This window comes from Astatotilapia calliptera, chromosome 8 (assembly GCF_964374335.1).
Source record: "Astatotilapia calliptera chromosome 8, fAstCal68.1, whole genome shotgun sequence".
NCBI classification, from domain to species: Eukaryota; Metazoa; Chordata; class Actinopteri; order Cichliformes; family Cichlidae; genus Astatotilapia; species Astatotilapia calliptera.
Genome location: NC_137429.1, coordinates 13675833 through 13692337, shown reverse-complemented (window position 1 = coordinate 13692337; position 16505 = coordinate 13675833). Strand labels below are relative to the sequence as shown.

General features: G+C 41.2%; 1 protein-coding gene across 1 annotated transcript; it reads right to left on the bottom strand.

Moving 5' to 3' along the window:
• Nucleotides 1-9202: 9202 nt before the first annotated feature.
• Nucleotides 9203-11618, bottom strand: adrb1 (adrenoceptor beta 1). The gene has a single exon (XM_026163105.2). The coding sequence runs from the start codon at nt 11273-11275 to the stop codon at nt 10082-10084; it is 1194 nt and encodes a 397-aa protein (XP_026018890.1). The 5' UTR covers nt 11276-11618; the 3' UTR covers nt 9203-10081.
• Nucleotides 11619-16505: the final 4887 nt, after the last annotated feature.

Genomic DNA, 16505 nt, shown 5'->3' with positions numbered 1-16505 from the left:
TTGTTTCCTGGTCTGACAAGTCTCCACTTTTACGTTTGGATGGTAGAGTCAGAATTTGGTGCAAACAGCATGCTAGCATGGATCATTGGTTGGTGGTGGTGTTATAGTGTGGGGGATATTTTGGGGGGGACACTTTGACAACTGAGCATTGCTTAAATGCCACAGCCTCAGGATTGTTGTTAGCCATGTCCATCCTTTGATTACTAAAGCGTTCTGATCTTCGATGGCTGCTCCCAGTTCAGATCATCTCATACTGTTTTCTTGAACATAGCGGTGAGTTCAAATGAACTCCACAGCCACCAGATCTCAATCCAGCAGAGCCAGTTTGGGATGTCGTGGAACAGGAGCTTTGCATCACGGATATGCAGCAACTGTTTGATGCTCTCATGTCAGTAAGGATCAAAATCTCAGGAATGTTACCGGCCCCATCTTGAATCTATGTCACGAAGAGTTCGATCATTTCTGGAGCTAAAAGGGCATCTAACACATTACTAGCGAGGTATACCTAATAAAGTGTCTGTTGAGTACATGCAGACACAATCAGAGAAAAGCAGTGGATCTGACACAGGTTAAAGAGGAGTTCCAGGTTTTGTATCTTCAGAGGGAGCTGCCCAAAAACTGCCTCAAGTTTATTAGCAGAGTTTGAGAGAAGGTGCAGTCTACCAGGCCACCTTCTAGCAGCTGAGGTACCATGGCTGCCGTTTTATGTCAAAATCTCAGTTATAAAAGCCTTTTTTGTTTAACAATACCCTTAGTCATGCTGCTCAGTCTGCTCACATCAAAATTTTGCATTACGCACATGCTGTCTCATGGTTATGCACATGTACAGACGCTGAAAAACGCCTACAGAACAACTGAAAGCACCCTGTCATCAGAAATATCATAATTTAGCGGCATAAACAAGACATTTCTTTCATTATTCTCGTCACGTAGGGGTGAAAGTTCCTATTTTCTCCACGGGCACAGTAGCAGGTTCAAATATCCAATTCAGGCGAATGGTTACTGAGAGGCTATTTTTAGCTCACAGATAGCGGATTCTCCTATCAGCTTAGATGACCACCCTTGAATTCATAAAGCATTGCCCATGTCCTTTAGCCGGAGCACCAACCTTGACAAGAGCTCTTAAGGTATAAAGATAACAAGTCTATCCTGTCAGTCTGTTTTTTCACTGTTTCCCAGCCCAGATTTAGGGAGCCTCCTGCAGTAGCTGTAACATTAAGATAAAAAAAATATCTGAATATAAGCAAGTCCTCATAACGACCATCATTACATTCCACTTATTCTCTTTTAACTTAAGTGTTATGTAATTCTGTGCACAAAAATAACCCTTTAATTGGGAATATTCATGTATCCATCTGGTCCGTCCTATCTGTAATGCTTTGATTATATGCCACTCTACGCTCTGCTTCTTCAGATGCTTTGTCTCGGCCTCTAACATGGAAATTTAGACAATTAATGTTCTCCAGAGCGGCGGTGCATTAACAGCCTAAATTTTTGTCTTGTTCGTTGAGATTTGTGTTTGATGAAAAAGTGCAGAGCTGCAGGTTTTGGCCGTTTGGACAACTATTCATGGTTTCACATTAAACCAGAGCTACATGTGGACGTGTCTGGACTTTGTCTTGTGTATGTGGGGCCAGACGAGATACAGTCAAAGCCTTGGGGGGAGTGATAACTGCAGGGAGTCAGCAAGAAAGGTAGCGATTGAGTGTGATGAAGGCTTTTTAAACGGCCCGGAGTGTAGTTTCAGTGCTAGGGAGCGGTGCAGGGAAACCAAGCAGAAACTCTAGCTTTATTAAAGAAACTCTAGCATTAAAGGAAAAGATGCCCTGAGAAAGCCTGAACCCGTGATTCCCACTTGATTTGTGACCCTGCTGGAAAACGCTGGAACTCATCTGTAACAAAACAATACTCTACCATGCACACTTTTCAATGTGGTTAAATAACCATAATTTATTAGCAATTTATTAACACTTTTGCTCTGCATGTTTGATCACTCATCTAAATGAGAAGTTCAGATAAACAAGAGACGAGCTGAGTAGGACTGGGAGGAATTGCTGGTGGGACACAGTGACCTTCACTGCGAGGGGTTAAAAACCCCAAAGTCACAAAAGGGCACTTTTCCCCTTTTAGACTCAGCTTGGTCTCTCGGGAGCTTTGAACGCTCTGTGAAGCCACTCATCATGGGAGTGCAAGTCCACCTCTCGAAATACAACGCTGTTGTGAAGGACCAATCCATCTGACCATGAGTGATTCATTATATAAGAAAGGGACTTGGAAGGATTAGAAGGTGCCAAAAAATAAACATCTCCATATAAAATACCTTGCGGCGCTGACATTTTATATGTGCGGGAAGATGTGGACTTGGTAATAACACTTGCTTCCATCATTGTAGTCGCTGGAAAGAGGAGTTTAAGGTTGGTAACCTAAATATTTTGACACTTTCAGATGACATCACTCCGTTTTATTATGAAACTGGAGCCAGCAGTTCATCACAAGCCTAGAAACAAGGAAAACTGCTAGATTATTTTTGTCCACTACATGCAGTACTGCAAAACTGTTTTGAGTCACACTTGATTTCTTTACATTTTTTGAAGTAAGAAATAGGTACAGCAAGTAATTGAAACATATGCAAACATACATGAGGATGCTATCTACGTATAAGGCAATATCAAGCCTGAAAGTCAATATTTGGTATGACCACCTTCGTTCTTTAGGTAGTCTTCAGGAATAGTTAAAAGACATTTTAAAACTCCCCTTTGGATGTTGTCTGCCTTTTTTTTTTCCCTGTTCTCTGTCACGATGATCCCACACGGCTTCAATGATGTGCAGGTCTGGGCTCTAGGGACACCAATCCATGACTGATGGTGTTCCACTGTGTGCTTTTCTATCCAGGTATGTATTTACCTTAATGGCAGTGTGTTTGAGATCACTTTATAGATGTTATTGCATAGCAGAGCAAAATATGATGGTACTTTTCTTTGTTCTGTTCCCCACCAACAGCACTTTAGCCCTACTCAGCCCTAAGCTATGACAGAGCTTCCTCCATGTCTAAAGCCATTACAGATGACTGTTCTTCTGCTCTAGATGGCTTTTCATCCTTCACTTGTCCAGTTTCCTCAGTTTTTTTTAAGGACACACTGCACAGCGGGCTGAGATTTGCTAAATTTCCAACTAATAGCGCTTTTGAAATCTCATTGTTCATGCAAAAAAATCCAATTTAAATCTGCCAAACTGTGTGAACGTTCACATTTTTCATAGATTCAACTAAAGAAATGTGAACAAATTATGTGTTTTTGTGAATTCTGCCTAAAGGTATAATTTAAACGTTGTTCTTTGATTAGTCATCTGTTATGTGTAGACACAACGCTGCCGCCTATCTTGAATTAAGAGCCTTTTTTATACTTGAATGTAAGTGTTAATTGGTTTAACAAATGAAAAACAAAAAGAAAACTTTGAAAGGCTTTTGGGAAGAACTATTGCTGAAGATTCCTTTCAAAATTACAAGAAAGTCTTGCTTTTGGAAGCAAAATGTTATTGCCTAATAGAGTAAGCCTGCATGGGTGGAGATGGTTTCTGCTACCTTTGAAGAGAGGCACCTGCTTCCCAGTTGCATCTTATCATAATAACATCTTGTGATCTAACCTTAGTGTCCAAATATTCTTTTAATCATGATCTTTGTTGGTACTGAGTCTCATCCTGGACACTAAATCTCAAGCAGTCAGACAATGACTCATCAGCTTCTTGGGATTCGAATGTAGGATTTAGAAAAAGGTCAAGACTGAGGCTGGCACGGCAAGGAGCGACTTGGGGAGAAAGTCGGAGAAGGCTTTAAAGAGCCGCAGTGCATCGATGCTTGATATGTTACTCATTTCATGAGAGAAAGAATAAAAATGGAGGAAATGAAGATGAGTACTGCACTGATCAGTGTGTTCATCTATGACTGTCAGATGGACTCTTAAAAGAAACATTTATGCTGATGTACCTTATCTACCCCAAGGCTGTTTGGATAGCTTATTAGTGCCAAGTTCTTTGATTTAAAAGCTGCACTGTTCCCGGACTTGTTTGTTTGGTATGTTTGTTTGTTTGGTATCAATCTGCCCTGAGCTTTGTTCTAAAAGGAACAAAATCAGCTTCACTGATGTTAATGTTCGATATGAAGACGAAATGTACCTCAGTCGTTCCTGTTCCTGTTGCAAATGTTCCAAAAAGCAGTTATGCTTTCATGAATGTACTACGCGTGGCTTATCATTTCCAAAGTAAGTCAGTTTGCATCACTAAAGTTGAGCATAAACGCTGACCATCGCTGACCACCTTCACCCAATCTTCATGCAAGCTACAATCGCAGCAAGCCGAAGCCCAGCAGATGGAGACCGCAACGTGCCAAGTTCACACGGGCAATCCAAACAGATGGACACATGAAGTGTAGCACCTGCTTTTGGCAACGCACCTCAACACGTACAGCTTGAGTTAGAGTGGAAAAAAGTCACAGGGGATTTCAATCTTACAGGGTTGAGAGGTTTTGATTAGCCAATAGAAGTCGAATTTTGATCATCAGAGAGACATGTGCCAGCTACAGGGTCTGTATGAGTTCACTTTGAAATGGTTTACATTCATAAAAAAAGATAAGCTTTTTTTTTATCTTTGTGGAGCACTTTTTATGATCCTGTTGCATAAATTTAGCATATCTGTTGTTTGGGTTTGATAAGACTGTAATAATCAGCAATCAGCAATAATTATCTCCAGGTGCTGACATTTGTAGCTTTCAGCAATTTGCGCTTTTGTTTTTCTCGCTCAAAGATTGTAACAGCCTCCCCTGGAACACCACCCGCTGAAGAAAATGATTATTTGCATTAGCATTTTACAGAAACTGTGTTTCTAATCATGTTTCTGTTGGATCTATTTATTATTTAGAGGATGCTTAGTGAAAAACATCATGAAGAAAATGTATGTCAGCAGAGATTAATCAAGATTCACAAAGATTGCTCTAATTGTTGCAGGGGTTTTTTTGTTTGTTTTTTTTAATCTACTTGATGATTTTGATATTTCTCTCGGTCTTTAATCAAGAGCAGAAGGCTGTAGGAGGTGGCTGGCATTGACAATATTCATAATCTGGACAAGAATCCATGCAATAACTGGATGAAGCTTCGCACCTGTTGGCCGAGAGGATCTGAAAGCACTCCAGACACTCCCTTGAAGTTTCAGCGCAGCGTTGATGAAGTGCTTTTGAAGGTCATGAAAAATGTTCTTACAAAATATCACCATATTTCAGAGACTATAAATAAACAAAAGGTTTAAGAACAGTCAAAGGAAATGAAGTTAAGTAAATATTTTCTGCACCTATGAAACAGGAAAAATCCAGCAAAGACCTGACGCAGCACCTGAGATGAGCGTTTGGCCTTTTTAGTTGATTTGTCTACTGGTCACTGAAGATTTATCAGAAATGGTCTCACTGGTAGCTGGCTGTGAAGAAGCCATTCTTAAGGAAGGGAAACAGAAAAAAGGCTGAGGTATGCCAAACTGCTCCAGAACTGGGTTGAAAAATAAGTGGAAAATTTGACATTTTGGGGTTACACTGTTGTCCCTATGTAAGGGGAGGTTCAAATGTTGTACCAAACATTGACTTTCAATCTTGTTACTGCTTTTTTCTCATACACTGTAATTCCATTCCTGTTTACACATCTGTTAATAGATTGTTGCAGCTATTTTACATTTTTCCTACTAAAAAATTAAAACGTTTTGAGTGGCTCAAGGCTTTTGCACAGTTCTAAAAGTCTATAACCTGCCCAGTGCACGCATTCTGTTTAATAATGTACCAGACTGTTGATTGTTGATCTCTAATTTGCTTGGACCTTACTATTGACCTCCTCGAATAAGAGCAATTTCAGTATTTGGAAGCAATTTCAGAACTTTTATCAAGCTATCATGAAACAATGGGAGAACAGATCTGACCGTTAAACTGATTGGCAATCAAGTGTCCAATGACTTTAGAGCATCTAAAAATGTGGGACTGTGTATAAAAATGGCTGTAATTGCTAAACAGTTGGTGCAATACTTGTTAAACCCCTCGAATTGAAGCTGAAAATCTGTATTTTAATTGCATATTGATTGTTTGATTTAAAATTCACTGTTTTGATGTACAGAAGCAAAGATGCAAAAAAAAAAAAAAAAAGTGTGATTGTCCAGAAATGTATGAACCTAACTGTGGTCACTTTCTAGTCAAAACATGATAGGAGTTATTATTCTTGCTTGGGCTGTGTTAGGTCTGGATCCCGGATGAGCCCCCAAATGTGTTACATCCTCTAAATTAAAAACTCATGGAAACCAAGTTTAACAACACAAAATAATGACTCAAAAAGCAACAAACACAACATAAAATAAAGCAAAAAACCCACCATCAACCAAGCATCCAGTGGGCTGCTGGATTAAAGCCCCAAAACTAATTAACAAGTGACAAACTTGAAAACTGAGGCCTATAAGTTAAGAGTTGATCATAAAAAAGTGAAAGAAAAAATTCTAGAATTAAGTATGCTGATAAATGGTGGAGGAGAAACAGCTTGTTCCAACATGTACATGAGCCTCAGCACCTAATCAGGACAATTAGGACAACCAAAACAAATAATTAATTACCAGAGGGAGAATTTACTGAAACATGGGGGTGTACGTAACAGTAAAAGATCTAAACATCTGTTTTTGAAGCTTATCATAAAACCTGGAAACAATGACTATGTCCAATGGTCAGAAATTGTGGCTGCTGAAGTCTCTGCCATTCCAACAGCCAACAAATGTAACTCCTCCATCCTTTTTTTTTTTTAAAGGTTTTTACCCTTATTTTATATGAGGTTTTAACTGTTGCAATGTATTTGCTGCAAAGATGAGTCTTTATTTAACACTATTTAACCTACAGCAAGAAAGAAAGTTATTTACTAAAGTATTGAGTACTGCCTTCCTTACACCCATCTTCAGCACCCAGTGATCTTGCAGCGGTAACAAAGGAGCGTTTAGGTGTTGCACAGAGATGTGGATTGTAGGGATATAGGAATTTTATGAGGGACATTATTCAATTCCTTGTAAATGGTCTCAGATTCCACAAATTATGTACAAGATGTAATGAAGCACAATTCAATTAGGAGTGTTTACTAATACAACCCCGTGTTTAACCCTGATCTTTGCCTATCACAGTTAAATATATTACACTCCAGCCTGGACTGTAAATTACCACAGAGACATGTGGGTGAAACACCAAGGGTAAATCACTGGCGAACATATTTCTGAATGTAAACACCATATGGAGTTATAACCTCTGCTCGCACAGAGGTCATGTTGGTATCGCTTTATCTACTTCGACTTGGAGCAGCCAAAATGTCTGCTGATACACATGCAATTTGAAACAATTACTCTTAAAACCACTGATTAGCTCCTCCATATGTGAGCCCACAGCTAATCTGCCCAAACGCAAACTTCCTGCCAAACAAACAAATGCTTAATAATGAAGCAGGTCTTTGCCAGGAGGCCATCACTGACGCTGGCTGCACTGATGTTCTTATTCGTTTTTCTGAAAGCTGGGTCTCATTCACACTCATTAGTTCACCCAATCATATCTAAACATTGTTCATTAGCCAGAACAGCTGAGCTCAGTTCCATTCAGTTTTTCCGGCCTAATTGAAATGTACAGCTCTGGCTTTTTGGGAGAGCATCATTAGCACAACACGTCATGCTAATGCATTTTAAAGACGTCCAGCTTAAGGGCTGATTAATATTCCCCAGAAAGAACTGCAAATCTCTCCTGTAAGAGCCACTTCAGAACACCAGCTGCCGTGGTGTTTACTCAAATATTTTCTATAGGCTTTCAGAGTATCGCTCGAGGAAAATGGAATCATCAAACAGCATGTTGGAGAGGTGGTTAACCTGAGTGAGAGTGGATGCGGGTGAGAGCTTAAAACATTTGGGGACATCAAAGCAAGACATAAAATCCCCCCTACTGTTACTTTTTTTGTAGTAGTAGCTCCAACCTTTACTTATGTTTTAAAGTGTCACCACATAAATTTTACCACTAAAGCTCAGCTTGCCCATCCTGGGGAGAGCTTCTCTGCCTGTGTAAATAGCTGTGTAATGCCTCTTTTTCTGTAGCTTTTCAAGGTCTGGAAAAAAAGGGAACCTTGCTGTTACAGTCATCACTATTTTCTTGGCTTGGCTTTGAAACTCTGCGTTTTTACCAGTTAAGCTGCATATGTTGGATCGCTTTTTTGACCATCCTTTCTAAAAATCTATCTCTGATGAACCTCTAGGCCCCCACCCACCCACACATTGTTGTTTTTGTTTTTTTTTTTTAAAAAAAAAAGGCTTGTATGCAAACCACAAATGAAGTGAAGACACAAAATGGCAGGGGCGGAAACGCATAAAACTCCCAACATCAAATCGGCATGTTTAGTAGTGCAATTGGATTAGAATATGATGTGGATTAGGAGAAACAGTGGGCTTTTTTCACAGACTGGAGCCATCTTTGTATCCCACAGCAGAGAAGGCCCTGGTTAAAAGGTTACATTTGTAAATGTATAAATAATAAAATGAATACAGGTGAAATCCATTTAGATGCTTTGGTTTCAGGATCCTGTTATTGTACATACAAGCTCAGGGTCACGGATTAGTTGGAAACTTGAATAGAGCAGAGCCACCTTTAAGCACACTAACACCTGTGCTTTTCCAGTTAGTCAGAGCGTGTGCCGTAAAGTGGGCTCACCTCACCCCCGTGCGCAATTGTTTCCTCTGACAGCTGTGAACTGAGCTTACAATATCGATACACCCACGAGTGGACTTTAATGAAGCATGCAAACAAACCCCTATTTATCCCTGCAACATTAAAGCGCACAAGAAGCATTGTTCAAGAGTCGGATTTCGTGGCTCCCTTCTCCACGGTGGCCAATCAGATTCCTCTTCCTCCCAGCAGCACAACAGCATCTGACATCACGCCAATTCACAAATCCTGCAAAGCGCCGTTTACCTCTCGGTGCCACGCTGTTTAATCACAAAATGCTGCTCTTATTAGTCTCTTAGTACATTGTGAACGAACCGAGGTTGCCGAATGTGATTACATTTCAATCACTTCTCCTCTAGCATTTCAGAATTTCTGCAGCTCCCTGTGGAGTCAAACCTTCCCACAGTAATAATAATAACAACAAGACGAAAAATGGGTTAAACAGCAATAAACAGTAAAACTTTCTTTTATTTTCACAGACATTATAACACACCACCTCACAACAGCATGTAAAGCCAAAGACAAAGGGAGAGGCTCAAATTCCTCTTGGGCACTAAACAGCACATTATGTACAACGGGCATTAGAATCAGCCTCACAATTACTCGTTTAGTTGTAAAAGACAGCGCGGAATAAATAGGCTATTTTACACCAATGTTTAATATAAACAAATACCTGTCGTACAAATTGCACTTGCCGATGGCTGTGAGGTAAAATACTTCGTGAGCTCTACATGACTGCGATACAGTCACTCCGACAAATGCCTTGATCTTATCCAGTGCCTTTAAATAACAGTTCATTGTAGTGCGCCTGAGCGGTGATGAGCGAATTTTTACGCAGGAACCTGGAGCGAGGATCGGACTCTCACTTCCCCATTATAACGCATAAATGCAGAAATCAACTGTTTATCGAACAAAATCAGAACTGAAAAGTTGATATTTATATCAGGCATCAATCACAGGAGTGCGACTCCGCTCTTTGGCTGATGCACAGATTTACTGGATTTCAAATTCGGCACCTGACAGGTTTTTAATCACAGAAGCTTTACAGCCACTTCATTTTAGGGTTGATGAGCTATAATTTTGGCAAATTTCATTTTCTCTTTTACACTAAACTCTCTCTCTGAGCCAAAGGAGATAATGGGAAAATATTTATCCTGATGCTTTAAAATGGCTTTCAAACACGTTTCTAGCATTTTCGCCTGTTGTTTGAACTCAAATGATCCTGTTTGTTGTTGCAAAGGTCCCCGTTGAAATGATTAAATATGGCTCTTACGCACTCCGTCTCCAAAAAGAAACTCGCCTATTTTGTCATTATCCCCCCCTCCCCTATCACAGCTGTGATTCGGAGTGAGACAACTTTCCGGTCCCCAGGCTACTATCACTGTTGTCCAAGCCGGCGCAGTCTGACCACATCCCCAACGTTCCGGGCTCCAGAGAGGAGACGAACCCGCCGGAGCATCGGGACAGGTCGCAGGAGCTAATGTGTAGCCTGCGGTCGGCTTGCCTCGGGCAGCACAGCAGCCTCTTAAAAGCCTTCCTGAAATCTGGGCTTCGGCAATAAATTATGGGGTTAAACGCAGAGTTCACGTACCCCAGCCAGTTCAGAAACACGAAAAGGTCCTTGTCCACCACCTCTGCGCAAAAAACCCTCACGACGTTCACTATGAAAAAGGGCAGCCAGCACAGAGTGAACGTTCCCATGATGATGCCAAGCGTTTTGAGCGCTTTCTGCTCCCTGAGTGCCAGGATCTTAGACGGCCTCTTCTTGCACTTGGAGGTCAGTCCGGTTAAGGTGTTGTGAAACCTGCCCTCGCACTTGTCGATCTTCCTCAGCTGCTTTTTCGCCTCTCTGTACACGCGGGCGTAAACAAATATCATGACCAGGAGAGGAATGTAAAAAGATATGATGGATGAGGAGATGGCGTATGCTCTGTTTGTGACAAAGTCGCAACATTCGGGGTCCTCGTAACAGTCTGTGTCCACGCTGTCCCGAGACCAGTGCATCAGGATGGGCAAGAAGGAGACCAGCGCAGAGATCGCCCACACCACACACACCACCGCTTTGGCCCGGGCTTTGGTTAACAAGCTTTGGTAGCGGAAAGGTGATGTGATAGCCACATACCTGTCTATGGCGATAACGCACAGGGTCTCGATGCTGGCGGTGACGCAGAGAACGTCCACCGAGATCCAGAACTCACAGAAAAAGGTGCCATACAGCCACGAACCGCGCACCGCGAGCGCCGCGCCAAATGGCACAACCAGGAGCCCCATGATGAGGTCCGCGCTCGCCAGCGACACGATGAACACGTTGGTGAGAGTCTGCAGCCTCTGCGTCCTGGCGATGGCCACCATGACCAGGATATTTCCGAACACGATGGACAGGACGATCAAAGCCATAACCACGCTCATGCCCGCCATCCACTGCTCGGACGCGGCTGCAGCGGAGCCCGGTGAGTCGGACGTCTCGCTCCCTGTGCCATTCTGGAAGTTCACTGGCGAGGACGCGCCACCACCGTCCCCCATGACGGGCTGCTGGGCTGTGAGTGGAACCAGGTCGAGATCATCAAGGCAGCACTAACAACGCCTTCACAGTCTATAGCTCTACTCCCACTGCGCGCCAACTCCATCTGGAGCGCCTCTCAAGTCCTCAGCCTGCGTTGGCTGCTGTAGCGGCCGGGACAGCAAAGCGCGCGTTGACATCATTGCTCCTCACGACCAATCAGGCAGCTCAGCGGGCAAACGATCCCAGCGGTGAAGTTGTGGAAGCAAACAAACACCTGAACCTTAAAATTTCAGTCAGTCTCTTTTTGGTGTCTTCACCAGTTAACGCGCATGGACGAATAAACCAAACTTTTATTAAGCAGGAGAAGCAGATGGTCACTCCCCAAACTGTCCATAACTATCATCGGTCCAAAAATCTTGTCGGTTATGGAAACACGATTAACCAAATATGGAAGTCCAGCAGGACATGAACTACAGGGATTTCGCTGTTTTCATCACTGGCGAACCACAAACAAAATTTGTTTTTCCACTTGTCCGTTTTATATTTTTATCGCTAAGAATACATTCCGTGGGCATGAGGTCAGGCCCAACAACGGATCTGTGGTCCTTCCTTCACAGCAGCTGTATTATGGTAAACTTCTTATCTCCAATCGCAAGTACAGAAGGCTATAAAGCAGGGGTTGACGCACAGCTATTCAGTCCACGCATCACTGCAGAGATAAACATTCCAGGTCAGTTCCAGGTCATTAAAAATGATTTTTCTGACCTACACCTGAACCAGGTTTTAAATTATGGCCGAGATGGAAGACAGACAAGCCTAGTAGTGAGCTTAGTTTAAAAAAAAAAAAGAAGGAAAAGAAAGAAAAAGAAAAGAAAAGAAGGCGTTCAAGATAAAGAAACAACAACAAAACAATGAAAGGAAGGTAGATTAAAGGATTTTCTTATGTAACGATGCCATTTTTTTTATTCAACAGACTTGGAACGAAACAATTCATACTTTGGATGAATATTGTTTCATCTTTTAACTCTATTCATAAATTAATCAAAAATCATTTCAGGAACACTGTCAACTTACTGTCAACACGCAAGACTTGCTAAAAAACACTGGACTGATGGGGCTCTCCATTGCCTCTTACTTTATGGCCTGCTCTCTGAGGCCATAAACTGTTTATTTATATGCAAGTGAGTTTCCAGTATGGAGACATTACAACCTAAATAATTTAGTATTTGAGCAAACTGGCAGGAGTAAGGCTGTTTGTTCAACTCATTGTTGGTTCCCACTTTCAAATCTGACCACTACTGTAGGCCAACAAAAGTCTATCAGAGGGGCATTAAACAGAATATCAACTGAAAGTTTGGGGCCTAAAAAATACATTTTATTCACGTTAGTGTGGGAAATAAAATATAGAGTTTCTTTATGGTTTTTGGTTAAAATGAATAAATAAATAAACTCCATTTATCTTCTTTCCACCTCTGTGGTGGCAGAAATTTCCAAGAGCTTGAAATCAAACCCTATAAAACAAAAACATGTGCATTAACAGGAGTGGGAAGACTTTTTTTTTCCTATTAGTGCTTTTAAAAAAATCTATGGTCTGTTTTTAAATAGAAGAAATTCCTTTTCTGAAGCTTTCATCACAGGACAATGACGGTTAAAGGCTTAAAACGATTCCCTGACTTTGCTGATGCATCGGCTCCTCTTCTCGGCCGCATTTAAAGCGTTTACACCTCTTCGGCATAATTCAGATGTTCAGCAGCTCGTTTACTTTCATAAAAACGTGCTCATGGAAATGCTCTTGACCACTCAACAGCAGCTACCTCCCACATAATCTTTGTGCAAGCTTTGAATGTCGGAATGAAGAGAAGTGCTGCTGGTTAAGCTTTGGTTGATCTCATATGTTGACACCAGCGCGGAGTCAAAGGTCAAAGTTGATTTCATTATTTGAAGTGATGGTTTTCCCTGTTTATGGATCGGGTTCGAGAGTCTCTGCAGAGGCAGACAAAGCGATGTGTTCGAGTGAAGCTGCAGAGCGTTTTGTTAGCGGTTCTGCTCATCAGAAAACCTGCGTTTCAAGCAAACGTTCCTCACACGCCGCAGCCTGGAAATACGGCAATGATATTTTATCTCTTACAGTGATATGATCTTAATGGAGCCCACTCAGCCACAGTGAATGGTGAATAAATGTTTCTGCAGGAAAAAAAAAAGAAACTGGAGAAACTGAAATTTTCTCCTTCACCTGGCCCCAAAACACCCCGCCAATATTAAATGAGCCATTTTATTTTGAAATCACCTTTTACGAGCAGTTAATTCAATAACAATAAACCAGTGTCAGTTTCACAAATCCTGTGAGTGTCATAAGAGGCACATGGCTCTCAAGCCCCTGAGAAAGCTTTTTAAAAGCCCTTTTTGTGCTGGTGAAAGGAGCTGTGTGCTGGTGAAGCTCTTATCTGATCACTCACATTCAAACTCCTTACTTGGGGGGTGATCTTGCAGTTATATTAATATTCATTTTAATGTGTTATAGCACCACAAGTGAGAGAAGAGGTGGCAGCTTCGATGACCCGAGCGCCTTACCCGACTGGGTATTTTATCCATGTACTGTGTTGATGTTTTCAGTTTACCCAAATGTTAACTGAGGCTCTGTGTGTGTGTGTGTGTGTGTGTGTGTGTGTGTGTGTGTGTGTGTGTGTGTGTGTGTGTGTGTGTGTGTGTGTGTGTGTGTGTGTGTGTGTGTGTGTGTGTGTGAGTGGTACAGGGTTAATTGTGCTGCCAGAATGACAGTGAGGAAAGCAGCTGATGGGACAGAGGGATAAAACAGCAGGAAAAGACTCAGAGTGAGTCAGGAGGCCAATAATAGCTCCCCGTCTTAAGCGACCATGTCGTTGTAATGTTTATCTTTGCATATTAAAAGTATCTGGTTAAAGACAGATTCATTTGCTTTTATTTCTGATTTATCCTCAGGTCTGAAACGCAAGAGCTCTTTTTTGTGGCGGTTCTAACTTGTGGAGTTTATCTTCGTGTTAAAAAAATACACATAAAAGAATCACAAGATGACCGTCCACATCGCTGCTACCCACAACACATTCCACCTCAAGTCTGGGATTTTGTAAAACACTAATATTACTCCCCTGGGACAGTTCTGAAAAGACCTTTGAAGCTTTCCAGAGAAAGGACCATTTTTAAATAGCATTTTGCAGCTCATCCCATGCCCAGAGTGCATAAAACAAGAAAGTGCTTTCACAAAGCCCTGAGTGCACCCCGGGGACAAAAGAATTTTCAAGTTGTAGATCTGGAGCTAGGCTCCTGGCATGATAGGATAAAAGGATGGAGATAAAAGCGGGCAGCTTACCTATCAATGTCTTTTTCAATAAACTGTAATTTTTGCTCCTCTGGCAGAGCGAGCAGCAGCCTAAAGATTCCTTTAAAATGCAACGGAGCTCCCAATAATGTCACATATTCCAGTAAATGCAATAAAGTTTTCACTTGGTTTGATAAAAACATGTAATAATCTGACAAAAAGGGGAAGAAAAATCAAATGGCTCTTTGTTTTCAAACTGATTGAAAAGAAAAAGTAATTTCAAAACTAATTCTGACAGATGATGGAACAAACCTGTTAAAATAAATGTGCTCATTTTGAATTTGTTGCCAGAAACACCTTTGAAAATAGTTGAGTTTTGATCTTCCTTGCAACTGTGTTGCATCACGTCTTATTTTCTTACCAACAATCTGTACTCTGGACTTCAGACAGGCCAGTTTGGTACAAAGAATTTTTTTTTATTACCACGCCATTTATTGGAATATGTGCAGAACGTGGTGTGACATTGTCCTGCTGAAATTGGCATCCAAGCATCCAATGGCTGGATTCATATGTTGCTCCAACACCTAGATTTTGATTCAGCATTAATGGTGCCTTCATAGATTTGGATTTCAGTCACTAGTGCAGGAACTGAAAACTATTTTAAATTCTGTGTTTCGCACCGGTCCACCTTATATGAGGCCTGGAAAAGAAGAAGTGTTTCTGGATCTTGGCACAGTATTGTGCAAAAGAAAAGAACCAACTATGTCCAGAAGAACAGAATCAGCGTTCTGGGATTTCCTTTCCTGGATGATTATATGTTGCTAGGAAAATGGGGGGAAAAGGGAAATAGGTGCAACGATTTATTGAAACATGTGCAAACATAAATGGACAATACAGTAAAATTGTAATTAGAGTTACATATCATAGATAAGAAAATGTAGAATCTGCCCTTTACATTAAATAAGTACATTAGGTCAATTGCTGTCAATAGGAAATGAGCACACCCATATATCCATGATGAGCGGTTATTGTGGGTGTATCAACCATTATACCAGAATAGATTTTAGATTAGACACCAGCAGAAGATGATAAGCACTGCAGAACATGGCCAATGTTAGAGGCAAAAAAGCAAATGGTTCATTCAATTGCCATCAAATTTTCTTTCTCAGGAAATTAGAAAGTAGAAACCTCGCCCAGATATTATCTGAGCTGCAGCAATGAGCTGCAGGAAATTTTGCTATATTTGTATTTTTAAGTGGAGATATTTGTATTTATTACAGGTATTTTGTTACATTTTGAGTCTGTAATAACTGGCAATGAGTGTTGCATTTAAATCTAGACTTTGACCAGTCAGCAGTGGTTTTAACCTTGGAACTGTCCCGTGGACGCCATTTCTGCCTCTTTCTTATTGTTGAATCATGAACTCTGACCTTAACTGAAGCAAGTGAGGCCTGTATCTCTTTAGATGTTGTTCTGGGTTCTCTTGTGACCTGGATGAGTCGTCGATGCGCTCTACGAGTAGGTTCACCTCTGTTCCAGGTTTTCTCCATGTGTGGATAACGGCTCTCACTGTGGTTCACTGGAGTCCCAAAGTGTTAGAAATGGCTTCATAACCCTTTCCAGACTGATAGAAGTCACTGACTTTGTTTCTCCGCTGTTGCTTTTTGAGATCTTTCAGCTTACTTCACTTGGTTTCTGTTTAATTCATGCTTTCACAAGGGAAGACGATTAGTTTTCACTAGCTTTTATTTCTTAAATAAATGAAATTATCATGTAAAAGCTGTATTTTGTATTTACTCTGGTTATCTTTGTCTTACATTAAACTTAAAAAAAACGTGACAAATATGCAAAAAAGAGAAACAGAAAGTAGGAAGGGGCAAATACCTTTTTTCACAGCACTCAGGGTTCAAAGTTATCAAGATTGACTCCAAGCCCATATATTTTACTGCATTCAG